This window comes from Saccostrea cucullata, unplaced genomic scaffold (assembly GCF_032062105.1).
Source record: "Saccostrea cucullata isolate Sc308-1 unplaced genomic scaffold, CSIRO_AGI_Scuc_v1 ctg73, whole genome shotgun sequence".
Taxonomy (NCBI): Eukaryota; Metazoa; Mollusca; class Bivalvia; order Ostreida; family Ostreidae; genus Saccostrea; species Saccostrea cuccullata.
This window is the reverse complement of record NW_026930974.1, coordinates 113,921-135,279: the sequence shown is the minus strand read 5'-3', so window position 1 is coordinate 135,279 and position 21,359 is coordinate 113,921. Positions and strand designations below refer to the sequence as shown.

The 21,359-nt window shown below is 31.6% G+C and overlaps 1 protein-coding gene across 7 annotated transcripts in view; it reads left to right on the top strand.

The window, feature by feature from the left end:
- LOC134230819 (EH domain-binding protein 1-like) overlaps window positions 1–17,572 on the top strand; it is a 57,007-nt gene extending 39,435 nt beyond the window's left edge. For 6 of the 7 annotated variants that reach the window (XM_062712677.1, XM_062712675.1, XM_062712674.1 and 3 more), the window contains 2 exons: window positions 12,357–12,471; window positions 15,846–17,572. In XM_062712677.1, the coding sequence (XP_062568661.1) occupies window positions 12,357–12,471; window positions 15,846–15,927 (197 nt within the window). In that variant the 3' untranslated portion in view covers window positions 15,928–17,572. The remainder of the gene's footprint in view (window positions 1–12,356; window positions 12,472–15,845) is intronic. The other variant, XR_009984424.1, reaches the window with a different exon arrangement.
- Window positions 17,573–21,359: the final 3,787 nt, after the last annotated feature.

Genomic DNA, 21,359 nt, shown 5'->3' with positions numbered 1-21,359 from the left:
CTTTAACTGGCCACTCTCAATTTAAACGCTTCAAACCTCTGCAAATTCAATATTTTTAAAACACCCTAAAATTTCAAGATCTGAAGTGCATGTCGTATTTGCCTCCTGCCCGGAGAAATTGAAATAAAGCTATTGTGCTGAAGAACTCCTTAATAAGGAGATCCAGGCTAAAGGTTCTACTCACAAGTGTATGCTGGAGTGTTTGTTTTATTTAACCAGGCTTTTAAATCTTTGTTCGTACAACACAATCAAAAATGCGTTGTACACTGGGGCTGAATTGACAACGTATTCTCCCTATGACTTTGCAAAGTAAATGTTGTTACTTTGGGTATTTGAGTTTATAAATAATAAGATAATTGTTCTTTCTTTGAGATTTTAATTTAAAATGTTGATTTGATTTCGTGGAGAGAGAAAAAGAAAAATTATGTGCATGGTCTAGTTTCTCTACCCCCAGATATAATTGAGTTGAGTTGGCATGTGTTTGTATATCATACCCTTGTAAAAACTGAGGAATTAGGTGTTACTAAATATTGATTTACTGTTACCATTTATTTGGGAAAAGAATGTTTTTATTTCATGTAGACGGAGTTGATATAAATTAGAGGTGAATTTACATTCAGACATGAAGATATTGAACATTAATGTTATTTTAAGAAATATTCGTAGATTTTATGAATGCATATGTTCTCACCTGCACTTACATGTATATTGCAGCAGAACCTGTAAAATTAAAAAAAAATTTAGTTTAAAAAAAATTAAATGTCAATATATTGTAAAGGAATTAAATGAAGATTTTTTTTTAATAAAACCTGCATGATTTTACAAGGAGAAAAAATAACTATTATGATTTTTAAAGATCATAAGAATTGGAATGTAAATATTTATTAGAAAAAAAATATTAAACAACGAAAGCAAATAAGTAAACTGACATGTCTATAGGTATTTGAATCCATCAAAATACTAAAAAAAAAATTATTTTCTTTTTTAACATTTTGCTTTCCAAGCAGGGGGAAGATTGCATGCATATCTCATTAAAATGTTTGACCGAATTGGGTTATAAAAAAAAAAAATAGTTATAGTACATCTGTTCTCAGGTCAATTCCAACCATCTCCATAGAAAGTAAAATTTATTTAGAATTTAAATGATAGAAATAACATTATTTTTGATATTTATTATGTTTGTCCACAGGGGTATTTTATATATTCTGTTCTCTACTTCACATATAAAAATACATATTTTATATGTGAAGTAGAGAACAGAGTGGATAAGATACGTACCCCTGTGGTTTGTCTATAAACTTTAAAAATAATATATATTAATAGCTTGTCGTAATAGTGCTTTTACATTTTAATTATGCATGTACATGTACAATGAAAGAAGGATTGAGCTATTAAATGTATATATTTCATACAATACATTTATCGGTTTCAGGTTCACAATAATTAAATATGTAGTTGTATACATATTTATTCATTTTTAATGTATTTAACTCCACAATTTCAACACATTTAAAAAAATGTAGCTCTCTGCTTGAGAAAATTCGGACAGATAAAGCAGAGAGCTACAGATCCATGCGTTAATGTAAAAACCTTCGATTTATGCCGACGATTTTTTGTCGCTACTGTAGGTATTTATTTCATGTAGCAACCACAAACAACCATTTGTAAGTGTTGAAAGGTAAGTAAATTATCAGGAATTGAAGTTAAATGTATGATTAATTATTAAAAATCATTTTTGAGCTGAAGAAAGTATGAAATACAAGCAAAAATACCCGAAGTGAGCGACTAAAAATCGTCTGCGAAAATCGAAGGTTTTTACAATTAATGCATGAATCTGTAGCTCTCTGCTTTATCTGTCCGAATTTTCTCAAGCAGAGAGCTACAGATCTGCAGCTACAATAATTGATGATTTTTTATCATCACCAAAATATTTCTCAGTTTTATTGCTTTTAAGGAAATGCAAATTCATTTTATCAACATTTTTATTCCTCAATTACCTTCTTTCTTTTTTTTATTTGAAAGTTATGTAGAAATATATTTTGGTCCATCACTCCCTTTTATTTTTCTGGTTTTGCCAAGCAGGTATTGATACATGGTATATGACTTTTTTTTTTTTTTACATGTATTCAGTATATTATTTCAGTTTCTATAATATTTCAAAAACAGCCAGTGAATAGCTGCCTTCTCCACTTAAGGTGAAATTACTTATTTGGAAATATAATAAATTGCTCATTTTGAACATGTTTAATCATATGACCCTGGGTCTTCAATAGTTTTTCATTATCTTAGCAATGAAATAACTGTTAAATTGAAATTACTTATTAGTATATTAAATTATCACTTATTTTTATATGTAAATTATTATTCAAGGAAGTTGATAATAACTAATTAATTCTTTTAGTAATAGAAATTTTTCACCAAACCAATAAAGAATAAGATAAGCAAGATATTAGTTTCAATTAAATAGCTAGCAAACTATATTATTTCACTTTTCAATTAAGTGTTGAAAATTCAACCATGCAATTGGTTGAGCTAAATTTGTCTTTCTAATCGTTTTAGATATGAATCAGGATATTAAAACATCTTCATATATATGGCAATTTGACTTACCGGGTATATTTTAAACTTTGTTATATTAAAGAATTCAATTGTTTTGGGACTTAGAGGGGAATATAATATATAGATAATATAACTAGAACTCTTACATAAAGTATGCAATAACCAGTTTTAAATTTATAATTTGAATAAATGGGCATAGAATATTATTTAACATGAAGATCATAATTTTACAACAAGGGAGCTTTTTTTCAGATGTATTTTAATATGTAATGTGACAGAAATGAAGTTTGCTCTCTTCTTATAATAATCTTCTTAGGACGGAAAAAAAATTGGCAATTTTATCTGTCCAGTAGATGTAACATTACTCAACACTTCTGAGTAATCTGATCAGATATCTACAGGGTATATAAAGGTTGCAGTTTTTCCCCCTTTAAAGTAAAGAACTTCAAACGAGAGTATTGTTCTCCCACCTATACCTCCAAGTCAATTTTCAAAAGTTAAGATTTTCAATTTTTTTAAAATATATACATATATTGATATTTATATGGATTTTCATAAAAATATTTCTTATTTGGGAAAACAACACGAGATAAATCTAAAATTTTGGTAAACTCTTGTTTTTCACCCATTCATTCATCCATTCAACACATTTGCTGCCCTCAAAGAGGGGTTAGCTTGCTGACTTCAAAATATCCTCCCAACACTAGTACAAGAGCACTACAGAAATCAATGGAAAATATTTTTAAAACATCTCCCCCCCCCCCCCCCTCCCCCGTGAAACAAAAATTCCCTTTTAAGTGTAATATGAACTGTCATTTCAAAAATTCATGCCAAAGCTTTTGTCTTGACATTTTGATATGATATAAATTTTTTGTAAAAAAAAAAAAAAATGGTTGGATTTGTTTAAGGATCAATGAGAAGCTAACCAAAGAATTCAATTCACATTTCTATAATGCCATCTTGTTGACTTAGGAACTTCAGTGATGGTGAAGCCTATTTTGTTATCGTAACATTTGAAGTTTCTTTTAATAATGAGACTTGATGTTATAAGAACATTATGATCATGCTTCTTAAAAATTGTTCATGTGTTGATTAATGTTGAGTGCAGTGGACATTAAGGCAAAGTACATTTTCTAACATTAAACTAATTTATGTACATGTACACATGGAGGTGATATAATAACTTATTTCTTTGCCAACTAGCTACCCTTTAGTTGACGGACAATATTAGTCCATTCCTTACAGGCATTGATAAATATATTCTTACAGTATGATAAATGTGATGCAACATTGTGTGTATGTTTGATCGTATTTTAGCTAGGAAATAGACATAATTTTTTTTTTTAATTCTTTAAAGTCTTTTCTTGGAAAATTCTTTAAAGTCTTTTCTTGGAAATTACATGCTTCCTCACCTGAAAAAAAATAATAAAGGTCACAAGCAGCATCAAAAGCATCATTAAGGTATATGCTTTGATTCCCAAGATGCAACCACTGTTCAAGTTTGGTCAATATTATATAATTGTATGCCTTATATCGAACTTTAAATGTTACAATGAAGGGGCAAGAATTAGAAAGGGTGTTTCTGATGTGCGCACCCATTAAAATAAAAAGGAAAAATTCAGGTAAATTTTTTTACTGTTATACATTAATGTAATAAAGATAAGTTACAGTTATTTGCGTTAACATAAGGTTCCCAGATTGTGATACTCAGGAGCTCTGATGGCACCATGCACCTCTAGTGCAAAATCCTGGATCTATGCCTGCAATTACTTGCAGCATTCATAGTCTGTTAATTTTGCAAATTTGTAGGAAAACCAGAAGCAGCAGAATTTTGGGTCAATTTTGTTTCTTTATACATAAAACCTTAGGAATTCCCCCCAATAAAATCCTCTTTATAAAGTGGTATATCTTTACTTCTATTTCGTGTAGTGTATTGTCTTTTTCTTTCAATCATGCAACTCTTTTATATAATGTATATGTATATGTATTACACATACAACTATATATAAGCACTTTAATAGTACATACTTTCTTTTTGCCTCAATTTATTAAGAGCCCTTAATTGATCAATAAAGTGTTGGATTGAATTATTTCCTTTTCCACAGTGAATTTACTGGCTTACCTGAAAAGTGTAGTGTAATATGTAACAAGGTTTATGAATTTTACTGGTATACCTGAAAAGTGTAAGGTAATAATATAACATATCGAATATGTAACACATTGGCTTGTTGATTTTACTGGCATACCTGAAAAGTGTGAATGCAGTACCGGTATGTAACAACATTGGTGCAGATAATCTTTTACACTTATACTTTGAAATCAGGTGCAAAAGAGAAGCAGCATTTTAGCTACTTAGAAAAAAAATTTCAACACATGATGACAGAATCAGGAAATCAATACGCCAGATTTTTTTTTTTTTTTCTGCGATGCATGTCCTGAAGCTCCTAGCAAATCTTCTTAGAGTCGTAACTGTGAGAAGCTGGTGGGGTATTATAGTAATCCTTCTGACGAGAGTGTAATTAATTAGATAATTATCTGAGTACGTCGCACGACACCTGATACTTAGTCACAAAATCTTCAAGCCAAGTCACAAGAGAAAGTTACGAAGGTTGACCAACTATGTGTCATCATTGAATTTTTTTTTTTTTGGTTCTCAAAATTGAATTTTTTGTAATTTTTTTTGTATCTTGGATTATTTAAAAACTTAAATGCTATTTTTGTAAAAGTATCTAAAGGTCATCAACCAAAGGGTATAATCTAAGACCAGCCAGTTCATATAAATACAGGAGTCTGTCATCATTCGTGATCTGGTTCCGTTATGGTTTTCCTAAATAAATATTCACCTGTGCGATTCTTTAACTTTCTCAATAAAAACATTTTTTGAAATATCATGTAGTGTTTGATTAATACTTGGATTTTGTGCATTAGACACCAAAACCATCTCATGCTAGCATATGGCTCATCATTTAAATGTTTGCACAATCATTTCACTGGAATCGGAATAATGAAAAGGAATATTTTTCAGTAGAGAAGACAAGATGTTTTAGCTGCATTGCTTTCATCCATAGATGATAAAATACATAACTCTTCAAAACCATCATCAGTTTTTGAAAAATATACAGTATGATGCATTTTCTCATTCCATCTGGCAGCTTTTTTAGAGAATTCAGATGCTGAAGGTTTAGATTTCTGTATCAAAGATGGCCTGAGTGAGTGAGTGTTGGGTGACCACACTAATTAAGGACCCGGCATAAGGTGACTGGTCAAACAAGGGTTCAGTGACCGGCTCCTTGTTTTACCTGGCACCATCCAGGCTCCCATAATCAGAACTGTTTGATTTGTCAGCCATTATTTCCCAGGTATGAAAGGTGAAATTGATGAAGAAAACCTTGTATTGTAGATTGACCATGTTGAGGCTTGTCAAAGCTTGATGGATCATTGATGGTTTAATTTCTCTGGGTGGTTTTTCTTTCTTGTTATGTGATTGGGCAATCTGTCGAAACCCATATGCTCCATATTTCTGGCACTGTGTCTGAAGGTATGGTGGTTTTCTTAATGAACTCCACCGTGTTAATGTGCAATTTGTTTTGGGTCGTTTGTCAATTTGTATTCAATCTCTCATCCTATTTTTTTTTTGCGGATAAAAAAATTAAAATAATAATTGAAGCATCAGAGTAGAAATTGTTCATTGCTAACTCCATTCTTCTTGATACATTGCATTCAAGGACATTTTTCAAATTTGGTTACACAACCAGAAATACATTAAGACATTAACGCCCATTATAATTGGACTTTGAAGCTTTTTCAGGTAACATTAGGGCTTAATCACTCAATATCAGATTTTTGGGTGTATGCACCTTGCAGGGGATAATTAATTTTTGATCCCCTGGAATTATATATCGACATTGTTGTCGGTGGCCAATCAAGGCGGCCATCAATCTTCTAATATAAGTGACACTAAGTCCTGATTGGCCTGTTGGCTAAGGGTTGTTGTCATCTCAAACACGGAAAAAATCCCAAAGGAATATTATAATTCAAGCATTCTAATATAAGTATGAAAACGGAGTTCCTATACTTACATACATTGAAATCTTGTGTGGCATAAGTAAAGAACTACTATCATAAAATCAAAGCTTAATTAAAGATTAATTTAAAAAGAAAATTTACATGTTATTTTTGAACAATTTAGGTTACAGTGGATCAGTGTGAATGATTTATAAATAAAGATCATTATTAAATTTCTTGATCTTTAAAAAAAGAAATTAAAAATTAGAATTACAGTTACAAACTGATAGGCCATTATCTACATGACAAATTGGCTTCATATTTTTCTGTTTGCCCTATGATAACGGCAGGTGTTACTGGTCAACAGGAGATGCTTACTTCTCCATGGCACCTGATCCCAATCTCTGAGGTTTTTACATGTTTAATGTTTTTATGGACTTCTGAGCTCGATTTCTGTTTTTCACCATATTTCATGCATTAATGTTGGAAAAAATCTGAATGATATTGCTAGTTTTTGGTTCTGTATGTTTGTCAAAATAATGATAAGTTTAATTTCTTGATTTTGAAAATTTATAGTCAGGTCGACATTCTGCTTAACCTGGTTTCATAACAAGGAAAACGGTGTCATTGTTAGTAATGATAGGCATTCTTACAAATTTAGTTTCATTAGCACCATGCATATATGCTGTCTGTGCATCAATAATAATACCCTCTTTTAACAAAGATTAATTTTTCATATCAAGTTAAAATGAAATTTTCAGGCTGTAATTATCACCTGATTTTGCAAATCAGTTCACCGCCCACGGATATGATGATATTTTTCATGGATATACCGAAAAAAAAAAATATATATATATATAGTATAAATCCACATTCTATATATACTGAAAGGAAAAAGAAACGCAAAACTTTTGAGGTGAATTAAATTTGTTTCTCTTAAAATACTATATATATATGTATAACCAAATTCTATAATTCATAAGTCCACATTATATATATATTTCATCAGAGTGTTTATCTGTCAAATCCTGGCTATATTAAGCATGTATAAATCCACACACAAATGTTTTCTTTCAAATTTCGTACGAATGTATTGAATATAATCATCTACTCTATAAATGGCTGTTTTTGTATTAGCAGGACGAATAACTCGCTCGTAACATGACTCTGTTTCGCGTTACCGTCATCGTCACGGTTGATTGAAAACCACTCCAATCTCTGACAACGGCTAAAACGTTTTATGGGGGAAAATTTACAAGAGACTGCTTGTAAACCGTTGTTGCCTTTTTCATTAATTAGGCATTTCGAAAACAAGACCCCATTGAACTTCCGTAAACTGTGCCAAGATTGCAATAAATTCATAATGTCTCTTAATAATGAAAAACGATTGCATACTTCATATGCATCAAATAATGCAACAAGATTTGTTGACAAACTCGTTGTTATCAAATTGCACGTGTTTTGTTTTTAGATTTTTTTATGATATATATAGATGCAGAAAAATTTCCCTTCCGACCAATTTTCGGGAGGGGTCATTTTTATCGTCTTTATATATAGTTTTATTGTATTGTCAAACTCCTGAAGATTGGAAATGAAACCGTTTGAGTTTATTTTGGTGTTGTGATTTTTTTATGATATACATGTATATAGAGAAATGGGGAGGGGTCATTTTGTCTTTTTTTGAGCTTTGATATAATTATAAAGCTGACCGTTTTGCACTTTTAATTTGTAACTCTTTCTATAATCACTTTAACCTTCATTTTATTTTATCAGATGTATTTTATCAGGTGGAATTGAGATTTTTAAAAAGTGGGAATAGAAGACACCGTTTAAAATAATGTAAGAAAAAGTTGGGGTCAGTGATGAACATTTTGAAATATATTGGTTAAAATATGCGATTCTCAAAATAAGAAAGCTCAGTGTAAACTTCATGAATTCATAAATATATCTTCATTTCTTGGCAAAGTTTGTTGAGGGATGGTGTAAAATTTGTTCTCAAAGTAATAATTAAGACCTATTTTATATTCTTAGCATATCATAATGGAATATAATCTCTGAGTAAAAGTATGTGAGAATGAAGTTCCAAGATATTGAATTTAATAAAATGAAGATTTGCCAAATTTTGGCTATTATATAGCTAAATATCCTTTCATCGCGAAATACTTGATTATGAATTTTTTAGCATTTTTCTGAGTGAACTGAATGATTAGGAAAATTAGAAAACATCAGAACAATCTATTGTTCAGATTATTTGTATCCTATTTTAAAATTATCTTTTTTTTTTAGTGTTTGACTTGGTGAATTTTAATCCATATGTTGTGAACAGTTTAATTATACAGTTAATAGTAAAAACTTTAAGTCAATTTAACTTAATTTTGAATGGATTAATATCTTTTTTTTAAATAAACGTTTAATGTACGCAATTTTCTCCCCAATTTAAATGAAAAAGTTAAAGAAAACATGTACTTATTTAATAAGAATAATACATTATCTTGATTGTCACAGTAAGAGTTTTTCAACTGAAAAAATGGCAACACATGTGGTCGTAAAATGTTTACTGTTGGGGCTAAAACCCCATCAATTTTCCGTTAGAATAACTTCTGGTCTCTGAATGTGAATTCTGATAAATGGCGTGAAATCAATTGCACCATATTGTGATGAAGTTTAAAAAAAAGGTGGGGGACAAAATTTTAAAGCTTATATAGTGTGAATGAGAGGGTTTGTGGACAACTGTAGCAATTCATTTTGATAATCAGATTACTATACACAAGTTTGTCATTTTGCTAATCTTCATTGACTGCATTTTCATTTTTTTCATTTGTTGAATATATACCTTTGGTAAATTTAGTCTACATGTACATTGTTTCTAAACCATAGGTTTTAACAGAATTAGTCAGATTTATTGAACGGGGACTGCACATGCACATGAATCATGCTCTGACTTTTTACCTTACACCTAATACTTTTTATATACTGAAGATTCCCAAATGCATGCAAGCTGGAATTAGATATGTAAAGCATAATTTTTTGCGAGATGAACCAGTGCTAGCTCGCAAAATAAATTTACTTGCCTTTTTGTTTTTTGGATACACATATATGTATATGAATGTAAAATTTCTGGAGTGATTTCCATGTACCGGTCCACTTGCAAATTAGTTCTCATAATACAACACCTTTTAGGAGTCATTTTGCAATAAAAGCACTTGCTTATTAAAAAAAGCACTTGCTTAATAAAAGGAATCTACAGTAGTGCATATGCATTTGTTTTTTATTGAATACATTCAAAAAATGTTCATAACCAAAATACTCTTAGCCATTATGTGTCTTTCATTAATTAAAGTAGAATTATTATCAAAAGAATTTTTTTGATTACATTTGTCTTTAAGGCAACAGAAAACATTTTGTCAATACAGCATGTAGGTTTTTAATGATGAGAGCTTGACAAATGATGAAAATCATTAGTTCTGACCCCCAACTTTCTCTCTCTCTCTCTTGCTCTCTCTCTCTCGAAACATTTAATGCAGAATTTCAAGCCATGATGCAGAAAATTGACATTTGCATAATTTACAAGATTTTATTTAATGATGATAAATGAAATAGCCATCAGAGTCGTCTTGATTAATTGTTGCTTTGCTGCTGTCTTGTTGGCTTTGAATTTCTAAATGACAATCGACAGTGAGTTAAATTGTAAAGAGGCTTTGCGTTAATTTAGATTTTGTGTGTATGTATGTTCTTTACGGATTTCACTGACTCATGTCATCGTTCTCTTCTATCGTCCAGTTAATGCTCCCGAAACATAATGGGCTAAAACAGATATTTGTTTATCGGGTGGAAAATTATTTTCCTTTACGAAATTATCCCACTGCATGATTTCATTAGAAAATGTCCCAACTAATTTTTCAGTCTCGGTAATAAAATTTTTTCTTTGTTTTATGAATTTATGAAAAGCTTTGGTGTTGTTATCTTTGTAAATCTAGAAGTCACGACTGACGTATAGTGTAAATTAAATTTGTTATTACCTAATCATACCCAGGTACATGTATTATTATATTTTCGGAGCATATGACCTACATGCAGTTGGTTGACACAGATAAAATGTTTATTTCAAAAAGAATATAAGACAAAATAAACTCCAAGAAATAAATTTCTTTACATTTTCATTAATTTTTCTCAGTTTGACTTAAGGATATTACCTGTGGAAATTATATTGCTTAGACAGTGATTATGAATTTATTTGTTCTACATGTAATTATTATCATCATCAGAGGAAGTTATTTTAGTAATAAGCCCATGATGGAGTCATTGACACAGGTGTTGCTATTTTCACACTATAGGTAAATATGCATTGACACTATACTTATTTGTTATCATACCAAACTTAAAATGGATGCAAGGCTATGTTTTTACGCCCATTGTCAAACCAAGTAAGGAAGTTATAGGCTTGCTGTTTTATCAGTAGTATACTTCTTAGGGAGGTGAAACATGGCAAATATTTGACCAGTATCACTTTGAAGAAAGATTTTTTTTCTTTAACATCATCAAATTGTCAAACCTGTAATAATTTAACAGGTATTTTGATTTTTTTTTTCTTCATTTCTTAAATACTTGATTAGGTGATCCTTGCAAGTATTTTACCGGTATCACTTTTTTTAGAAAGAGAGCTAGATTTTAAAATTTTATTTAATTCCTTAATCATTAATTTTATCTGTTTTTTAAACATATTCACTCAATAATTTATCTTTTTTAGATGATTTTTACAAAGGATTTTTAAAGTGAATTGATTTTCATTTTTATTTATAAAAAACAAAATTTTACCCCACCCCACCCCCCCAAAAAATTGCAAGAACACTGTTCTTATATGAGCCAGACTTGTGGGTAATTTTTATTTTGTTATTCATTCCATGAATTCTTACAAGACTTTCTAAAATATCTCATTTTTTCATTTGAATAAAATTAAAATGAAATGTCAGAATCATTCAGAATTTCTTAATGGATATATGCATTAACAAAATACATCAATAATTTTAATTAACAAGTATAGCTTGTGTAATTCAAGATAAGCCAGTAGAAAGTCTGATATGTCATTATAAATACCACTCTTTTTCTCAAATGAAATTGAATTTTGCTGATATGGACATGAAATTATTTCTGAACATCATATCATTTAAAATTATCTTACATTTTGATGTTGCATAATTTATATGGAATTACATATTTTTTTTAAGTGTACATGGCTATAGATATTTGCATTTTATGCTTCACAGATATCAGATCAATATTATTTACAATTAATGTTAAAATAGAAAATTAATTAAGTCAAATATATGATGAAGCCTTTTCCTCCTTATATATAAGTAAAACTGTAGAGATGAGTATCTGGGAGGAAATATAGAGGAGATAAAATATATGTATTGGAGAAATTTACTTCTGGGTTCAACGGAAGTGTATGTACTGGTAAATGAAACAATTCCAAATATTGATATAATTGATAAAGCAAAGCATTAAATAAAATGACTGGAAATATAATGTTGAAACTTCTTTATGATCGAGTTTCACTTTCAGTTTATTATACAGATTGTATTATCAAATTACATGTATCAACAATATAAATAGTACAAGAAGGATTAGAATTCAAAAAATGGGAAATTATAGAATAATAATATAAAATTTCACTCTTTTTTACCAAAATTATGTAATGGTTTGCTAACTGTATTGAAATATAGAAATAACAATTCAAGAATAAAAAAAAATTATGCATTTTCAGTAATTAATTTTTTTTTTTGGTTTTTAAGACTGGCAAAAAACTGAGGCTCAGAAGCACCGCGAGAAACTTCTACTGGAAGAGCTGGTCGAGATCGTCAACAAGCGTGACGAGATGGTTCAACATCTAGACTCACAGGAACGAGCGTAAGTCAGCCAGCGTCTCTTTCTTGTTTACTGCGAAATCACAAATTTTCACGTTTAATTTTTCGTTGTTTTTGAGGTGTGAAGACACCCAGGAATTCATGTCCACCACGAAATGTAAAATGTGACATTACATAATTTCTCAACAATTCTACATCCAAGAAATCAAATCCCCATGAACCAAAAGTTTTTCTTAAAGCTAAGAAAATTTAACCCCACAAAAATATGTGATTTTACAGTATATCCTCACAACAATATTGTAAGGAATATAGCAATACACTTGAGATTGAGTTATTAATGTGTGTATATTGGAAGTTATAGCTTTGCATGATAGAAGGTACACAAGTAATACTTTTAAAATATCTCAGTGTGCTATTTTATTAGGGGATACTCTCGGGCTGGTTTGCAATATACCTTTTTTTGGCAATTAATGATTTTTTTAATGTGACAGTTTGAATTTACACAATAAATGTAATAAAAAAAAATGTAATGTGAATGGATGTAGATAAATATGTATATATATTCAATAACTTATAATTACATGAATATAATTTTTTTTAATTTCCAAAATATCACAGTTTTTGAAAAATAAAATCAGCAAACATACAATATTTAAGCATTTCTGGCTTTAAAGAAATTAAGATAAAGGGGGACAAAAAAGCTCAGCTTGATTCCCTATGGTAAATTATTCAGAGAAATAATTGTTACATTGAATACATGTATTTGTAAGGTGGACATAAGTAATTTTAATGCATATATAAGGTAACATAATATAAAGATTACTGTTATTTTAACCAGTACAGGAATTAATCTCTGAAAAAGAGTAAATGTTCATAAATTTGATTCTTGACCTTATTTAGTTTCTCATCTTTAAAAAGAGAGTAAATTAAATGTCAAATAATTTGGTTCTTGACCTCATTTCTCATCTGTAAACACAAGTGATCATTTAAATTGATACAAGTACGTATAAGTTTTATCATATTTTGAAAGCATATAAAAATTTTGTATTTAACTTGTTCATTCTACCATAACTTTGATAAAACATAGTTTCTTTCCTTTCATGACTGTCCAAATATTGTTTTATAGAGATTAGCAGGTTTCTGGGTGACTTGCTTTTTTCAAACTTTTATTTGCGTTATCACAAATTAGCATTATCTGTTATTCTTAATCTCTCTCTCTGGTTTCCTGCGTAAGATCTATCAGGGCTGTGTCCCTGATCTTCAGGCCAACTCCAGTCAAATGCGAAAAAAGATGTCTCAACTCCCTGTGTAACGTTATTAAATATCATTTTCAAAAGGTGAAACAAAGGCTCGTTGAAGATCAATTGCTAATTGAGGCAGCGAAGATCATCCATCTATTTCATGGGAAATTGTCATTAATTGTCATTACAGTTCCAGAGCAAATCATGCCCAATACTTAAATAATAGGTTATAAAGATTTAAATTATTGGGTAGGATGTTAAACATGCTCATTCCGGCTTTGTTCCGTGCCTGACTTGGGCTTGGGCCGATTCCTGCCAGAGTCTCGCACTGACAGAGTACCTGCTTAGTGCACACTGCTGCAGTGCTCTTATTAACAGGTGAGGCTAATCGCTGCCACGACTCACTCTCTGCTCCTTATCCACCCCTTTAATAAGGAATATCAATCATATATATTAATTAGTTTTCATTCTGATCAGATGATATTTCCAAGAAAAAGAAACTTGCAAATTATTTTGAAAGTCTATATTTGATTTAATATAATACATGTATATTCAAAATAAAAAATAAAAAAAAACAAAATTATAAATTAATATAAAAATTAATTGAAGAAAGTTTTAATTGACATTTTTTTTTATCATTTATCTTTTTTTTTTTTTTTAACATTTTTCTTAAAGTTATATCCTAAATATAGGGTAATGAAGGGAAAGCTTATATATTGAATAATTAAAGATTATTACTTAGAAGAACAAGCCATCAAAAATGCATTTTATTTTTTATCATCAGCGAAAACAATTATCATTTTGTTTAATTTTCCAGTATTTTCTCACATTATTTATCATAAAAAATGTTTAACTTTGATTTATTTTAACTTAAGATTATAAGAGTGCAAAGATGTCTCCAAGAACTTTATTATAAGTATTTTTTTTTCAACACTGAACAAAAAAAGTGATCATCAGCTGATCACATTATCACTGAAATGGTTATTATGAAGATGTTATCCTGCTATTATTTCCCGTGTAAATATTTTATTGGTGAATCATTCTTCAAAATGGAAACTTAAGAACTTGGACCTTCTTCCCTAGAAATAAATGTCAGTGTTCCTTTTGTCCTGTTTCAGGGGATTTGTCTTAGTAATCTGCGGCCGGCGCTCTAAGAGTCTTTAATTGTACTCTAATCTTATTATGGTTCCAAATTCTCAAAACACATGCATGTCATTGCTGTTTGAGAACATGAATTTCCTTCTTATGTATTGTCAGCGACAGTGTCAGAGGTCCCAGATGTCTACATACTTACCAAATATTCTCACCGATTACCAGTACTTGTTTCTTGAACCATTTCTAGAAATTTGTCTATAGGTTTGGCAGATCAATGGGAGAAATATGTGACAGTTGTTTTGTGAATCATAATTTCATAATATTTTGATAAACTTTAAATTAGTATTTTACTTTGATAATATTTTTCATGTTCATTACTTGTTAATTTTCTTGCGCTTTATATTTTTTTCATTTTACAACATTCAAAAATGTTCAAAGAGTACTTCATGTCAAAAAAATACATGTTCTTCAGCTTATTAAGACACAATTAGGACATGGCCTGCTATTTAGGACTTACATTTGTAAAACGTTTTAAATAATTCAGATCTGTAATAATAGGACAGGAAATATTTCTCCACTGTTTACGGATACTAAAGCAAAGTAATATTCCCTTTCCTGATTAGCAATTACAGAATTTTTTTTTACCATGACCAATTTGTATTATGTTTTATGGTGACAATGTTTTCTAAGAAACATTGTTTCATAGTTAATGGTGCAGGTAGGCTTAATCTCTGGTGAATTTCAAACTCCATACATCCTTTAATGACTCCATTTATGCACACATTATTCACTCATTCTAAGTCCCTTGAGTGTTTGCTTGACTTTGGTCAGACAAAGTGTAAGTAATGGCCTCAAATGAAGTGAATGATGGAGCAGCATTTTCCATTATCAGCATTGTGTTTACAGTGATTTTGTGTAATTAGCTATCACATTTATGTTTTTTAATTAAAAAGTGTTTAATGAAAGTTCTGCATGCTTTTACCCATTCCTCGAGGGTATCAGAGTTGAAATTTTGAAATGTACTCATGATTACATTTTTTTTTAATATCATTATCAATGGAATAAATTTTATTTCTTACAGCATTGAAGATGATGAAAATCTGGATAGAAGAATTACAGAGGGTAAAATTCTACATGACAAAAAGGAATGTTGTATACAGTGATGTAAACTGCTTTGTAGACCCATAAATCTACACCATCCGCAGGTGTGTACAACCTTAAACAATCACTATATAGTCCCAAGAGCAGGGGATACCAGCTTAAAAGACCACCTATCCAAGGAAATCTTCCTGATTATTGGTCACCATGGTAAAAAAAAAACTTTCAGTTGATATGAGAGTGATGAACAGGGTGCAAGGGCTCCTTTTTTACACTCACACGCAATATTGCAAATCTTGTCCATCGTGTCCCAAACTTTGCCTTATACTTTTAGCTTCCAAAGTAAAGGAGTTGTGGCCAGTATTTTTGTTATTGTGTGTTCACATTGTCATTGTTTTGTGACACCAGCAAAGTACAGATTTAGGGTAGAGTATTATACGTAGATCTGTATAATTTTTGTCTACAACATTGTGACTAAACAAATGTTTTATGCTATATTTTTGACTTGCTGTATGGCTGAGTACTGTAATGTTAATTGTACTGTATGTATGATATTTGAAAACATAGTAGTACACAAATTTAACAGTTATATGACTGCCATTTGATCATTTTATGAAAAAAAAATGAAGACTTTGATTGATGAAAGTCTGATATATTTCAGAATCGTGCATTTATCCCATGTTTTTTATCGAAGTTTCTGAAAAATAATGTATTGTTTTGTGAAGACTGTATTTATTTGACATTTTGTAATTGTTCAGGATTTGTCTAGTACTTGTTTGAATAATTATCAAGTCTTTAAGGAGAGTATTTGTACTCCACTCCTTGTAAAACTTGATGTTTTTTTTAAGGAGAGTATTTGTTCTCCACTCCTTGTAAAACTTGATGTTTTTGAATATACATTTAACAAAATTTGGTAGTTATGATATTACTATCATGGAAAGAAACATGAATTTCACCTCTTTTTTTCAATTTTTTTTTTTCATTTATATGAAAATATAAAATTTCTGAAAATATTTTATAAACATTGATATACTCAAAAATTTCTGAAAATATAATAATGTCCTTGAGACTAGCGAGATAAAAGGTCATGGGGCATTTGATAAATTAAGATTGATTAAAATTGTAAAAAGAATGAAAAAAATTCCCCTAAACCCCCCCCCCCCCCCCAACATACAAACAATGGTTATAATAAATCGGTCGTCAAAATAAGTGGTATACAATGATATTTGGTAATAAGAGGGTACTTGGACTTTTCATATTCATATGCTCAAAAAAATAGTTTGGTCTGAATTTGTCTCAACTGTTTATGTAAACTCAACAGAATCTTTGACCTTGACATTTTGTATGTAAACTCATTTAAATATTTGACCTTGACATTCTGTCACATTTTATCATAGCAAGTTAACCAAATGCCGTCAATATGTTTCTGGTCCATTGATTTAATGAATATATGACCTTGACATTTTGTATGTAAATTCAACTAAATATTTGTCCTTGACATTCTGTCAAATTTATCATAGCAGGTTAACCAAATGCCGTTATTGTGTTTTTGGTCCATTGTTTTAAGGAATGTATAGTAATACATTTATATTCACACGGATAAACTTACATTGATTTGTTCTTGTGGTGCTTTATTTGTTGCCATATACCAAATGTGCTGTTTCATTATACTCATCAATTTAATTGTACTGATATAAATGCTAAACAAAACAGTTGTGTTTTTGATATCTTCAGGATTTTGTTGGTTTGCTTGCTGAATACTAGTATTTAAATAAATATTGTTATTAACAGAGCATTAAAAAGGAATCATTCAGTATTTTTCCCATTATGACACACGTGGAAGAAAGTTTCTGCAGAAGAGAAAAATTAAAAATAGTACACATATGTCAGTTTTTATGCAGTGTTGGTATTTTTTGTGTGTACCCATTTTGTCCTCGGTAACCTTTGGTGCTTACTTTGACAGCTGGGAGGGACGGAATGTGATTTTTTTTCGGCAAAATTATTAATTTTTTAATTTTTCTCCAGCAGTTTCCCCCCTATCCACGTTGGTAAAGCATACAAAGACATCGTTTTTAGATTGCTTCGCCACTGTTAGCTCTCCTGGGCTAGTCATCAATGTTTGACAGGTTTTTGTAAAGTTATTAAAATGCAGAATAAATAAACCTATAGGAACTCTAGGGAAATGGGTCTGCTTTCTTACGCGGATGAGCAAAGCGGTGCGGGTTAAGGACAGATACGTACAATCTGTCAAACGGACTGAGTTGGCCAGCATTCCGGGTGTGCACCGCTCGCCCTCACGGTCGCAGGACCACACATCGTACTACTTGTCTTGATTGATGTCTCAAAAACACTGTACTCTAGTCTGCACAAGTAGCTTTGTTAAAAGGCGTTAGTCTTTTGATGTCCAGTTTGCCGTCGGGTAAATTGTTTCTATTTGTTGCTGTTGAGAGCCAAGATATGTGGAGGTATTATATCGAGCAACTGGGTGGATGTCTTGTTAATGAATACAGAACAATGAAAGCCTTGTTACTATACAGATAAAAATATTTAAATACTTATATTAATGGAATTTTTGCTGGCGACAATTATATATTCTCCTGTATCGTTATATTTTTTTTCCCCGTCCCGAATCAATGAAATATTTTATTACAAATTAGGTTTGGTTTGATAATGAGGCAAATATCGTGTACATGATGATTTTAGAAACCTGCAAATTGCTGCAAGACAGTTTACACACAGGGACCATCTGTTTCTTTTCTGTCGTTCAAACCAAGCGGTCAAGCAGTTTAGCGACATTTTCCGTCTGATGAAATGCAATCAAATCCTCGACCAATATTAATCGTAATAACTATCAATAGAAATGAAAGACAAGTCCGTCAGAACACGGCGGAACTGAAGCACCTGCAGTGACTTCGGTAAGGAGACTTAATCAGTTTACAAAGTAATTAATTAGCAACGCTTTGTTAATGCCGTTATGTACGCTATTTCTACGTTTTCTCTTTATTGAAAATGTGAAAAGACGCACAAGACTTAAAAAGCCGCAAGCGCATGAAATGATTGGTCAGCTCCGTACCTGAGATCGATTGCGCATCTCTCTCTGTGATGGGACCAGCGTTCCTTAGTCCTTATCTACAAAGATAGGCTTCTTTGCTGTAGATGGGTAGATTACTTCAACAGAATGCATCTTCTGTCACTTCGCTGCCATTGAAGTTAATCATTTTCGCATAATATTTGATAATGGCACTGATTAGCGTTGAAGCTGACCGACGGTGCTTTTGTACTCTGATTAGTTTTAACACATTTTCACAAGGTGCTTTTCTGTTGTTTTCCATTCCATTAGATCTTGGACGAGAATATCACAATATTAGGTGACAAGAGAAAATATCTTATTGGAAAATACCGTTATTTGATGGATAAAAACAGCACTGAATGAATTAGATTGTCTGTCGAGGTACAACACGCAACACGCGTAGCCTTTCATCTTTTGTAGCTTTAGCGCGCGACTCCTCTTTGTATCGCGCCAAGTTGACGGCGTTTTCACGGTTTCCCTGATGACCGAGCGCGTGCACAAGGATGCGATTTGTGGTGTATGCTAACGATGCGCGGTTCCGGGTGGTGTTTAATTGATTCTAGAAATTTCAGAACAGGATGAGAACGGTTGTATCTTCTTTTTCGACCGATAGAAAGGCCAAATTATGACTGCCCTCAATTTTCAAGAACTTAATGAACACTGGCCGAAATGTTGTCACGCTAATTTCGCAGTGTCATTTTGGGTACAATGTATCAAAACTGTCGTTTTCATTATTTCCAGACAAATAAAGTGAGGGGTTTTGGCGGGTACCTTGTTGGGGAAGGGCTCGAAAATTGGAACAAAACAAGACAGAATCTCCGCTACTCCCAATTTTGGTCGATCCCCCAATTTCATATATAACCATGTACTTGCAATATGACCTTTTACTATGATACTGATCTTCAGATCTCAGCATGCAGCGAGTCCCTAAATAGCCGGGCCTGCTTGACCATCTTCTCAAACAGTGAGGGCCAACCCATAATGACGAAACGCGACCCAAAAGCGCGTAATAGACTCATTACTACTCGTCCGTGGGTTCTTTAACAATGGATAATAGGTTTACATTCGTAATCATTAGCTTCCAATAAACATATTTTTACTTTTTCATTTCTTTATTCGTGTTCTGAGGCTATTATTGTCGTATTTTCCACTGCGCTTGATGTATTCAGAGCGACGCTTTAATGAAGATACGGCAGACTCAAGTTTTGACAAATAAAGATGTTTTACCTTATAAGTTACATAATTTGTTTGGGAGTACATCTTTAACAAGATTGAATGCCCGATACCTCTTATCCCGCTGGGAAAATCAGCCTAAACTTGCTCAGCGCTGAACGATACACAAACTGAAAACCTCGTGTTATTTCGCAGTGTGCAGGCGAGGGCGAATGCGTACCGTTGGCATGTACATGTACGCAATACCGGTATGCCGACACGTACGCAAAGCGATGGCAAATCTTGTGGTATGACGCAATGTTAAAACTTGAGCAAACGCAAATCTGCAGCAAAGGCAATGTGCAACTTAAAGTGAACGAGCATTTAGCGATTTATCCTGATTTGTCAAGTAACCGTTACTTATAGCATGTCCTCCCATCCTGGTACAAAATAACAAAACTGAAAACAGGAAAGATGCTGCGTAAAGTTTATTTTCTGAAAGATATTTTAATTTGAACAAACAAGTTTGACACTTCTCTCTTATTGAAATCTGCGTCATTCATGATAAATACCCTTTTTGTAGACACACATACCCTTAAAAATCATTTATTTCTTTGAAGAAAATAGAAGTAAATGTCAAGGTATAGCTAGTCGCATTTTCTCAACTCCCACATGTACAAGAATAAAGATCATTATGTGTTGATACAAACGTAAGATTTTGTTTTCTTGGCTTACTTTTTTTTAACATCATAATTTTATAGTCATGAGTTCTTCATTTGAAAGTAAAAGGGTTGTTAAGTACTTTGTTAAGTACTTTGTTGAGTATATTACCTGAGTCACGCTAGTACAGAATTAAATCAGTCGGCATATTAGACAATTTATTTTGATGTCCTATCAAAAAGCGAATTCGTGGTCAAAATTTACCGACAACTATTTTATCTTGTTTCTATTCTAAAGATTTCCAGACATAAGCCTTTTTAATTCACTAGAAGCGTCGAAAAGATTTCCACGGGGTGCTGTGTCCTAACACTTTAGCGCGAGAAAATCCGGATTATTTTTCTAGAGCGCTTTGGTCGCTGTGGCTTCTGGGGGGATTATCGAAGCCCTAGAGACTCCGCTCGGTCAAAGCGGTATAGCACATGGGGCACACAGTCCTCCCTCACAAAGGCTGCTTGTCTCTCACGGGGGAAAAGGAGGGGGTGAAGATTCCCGGAGTCTTCTCTCCATGAATATGTTAGTTTAGTTGCAGAAATGCTGTTTACAGTACATACATTC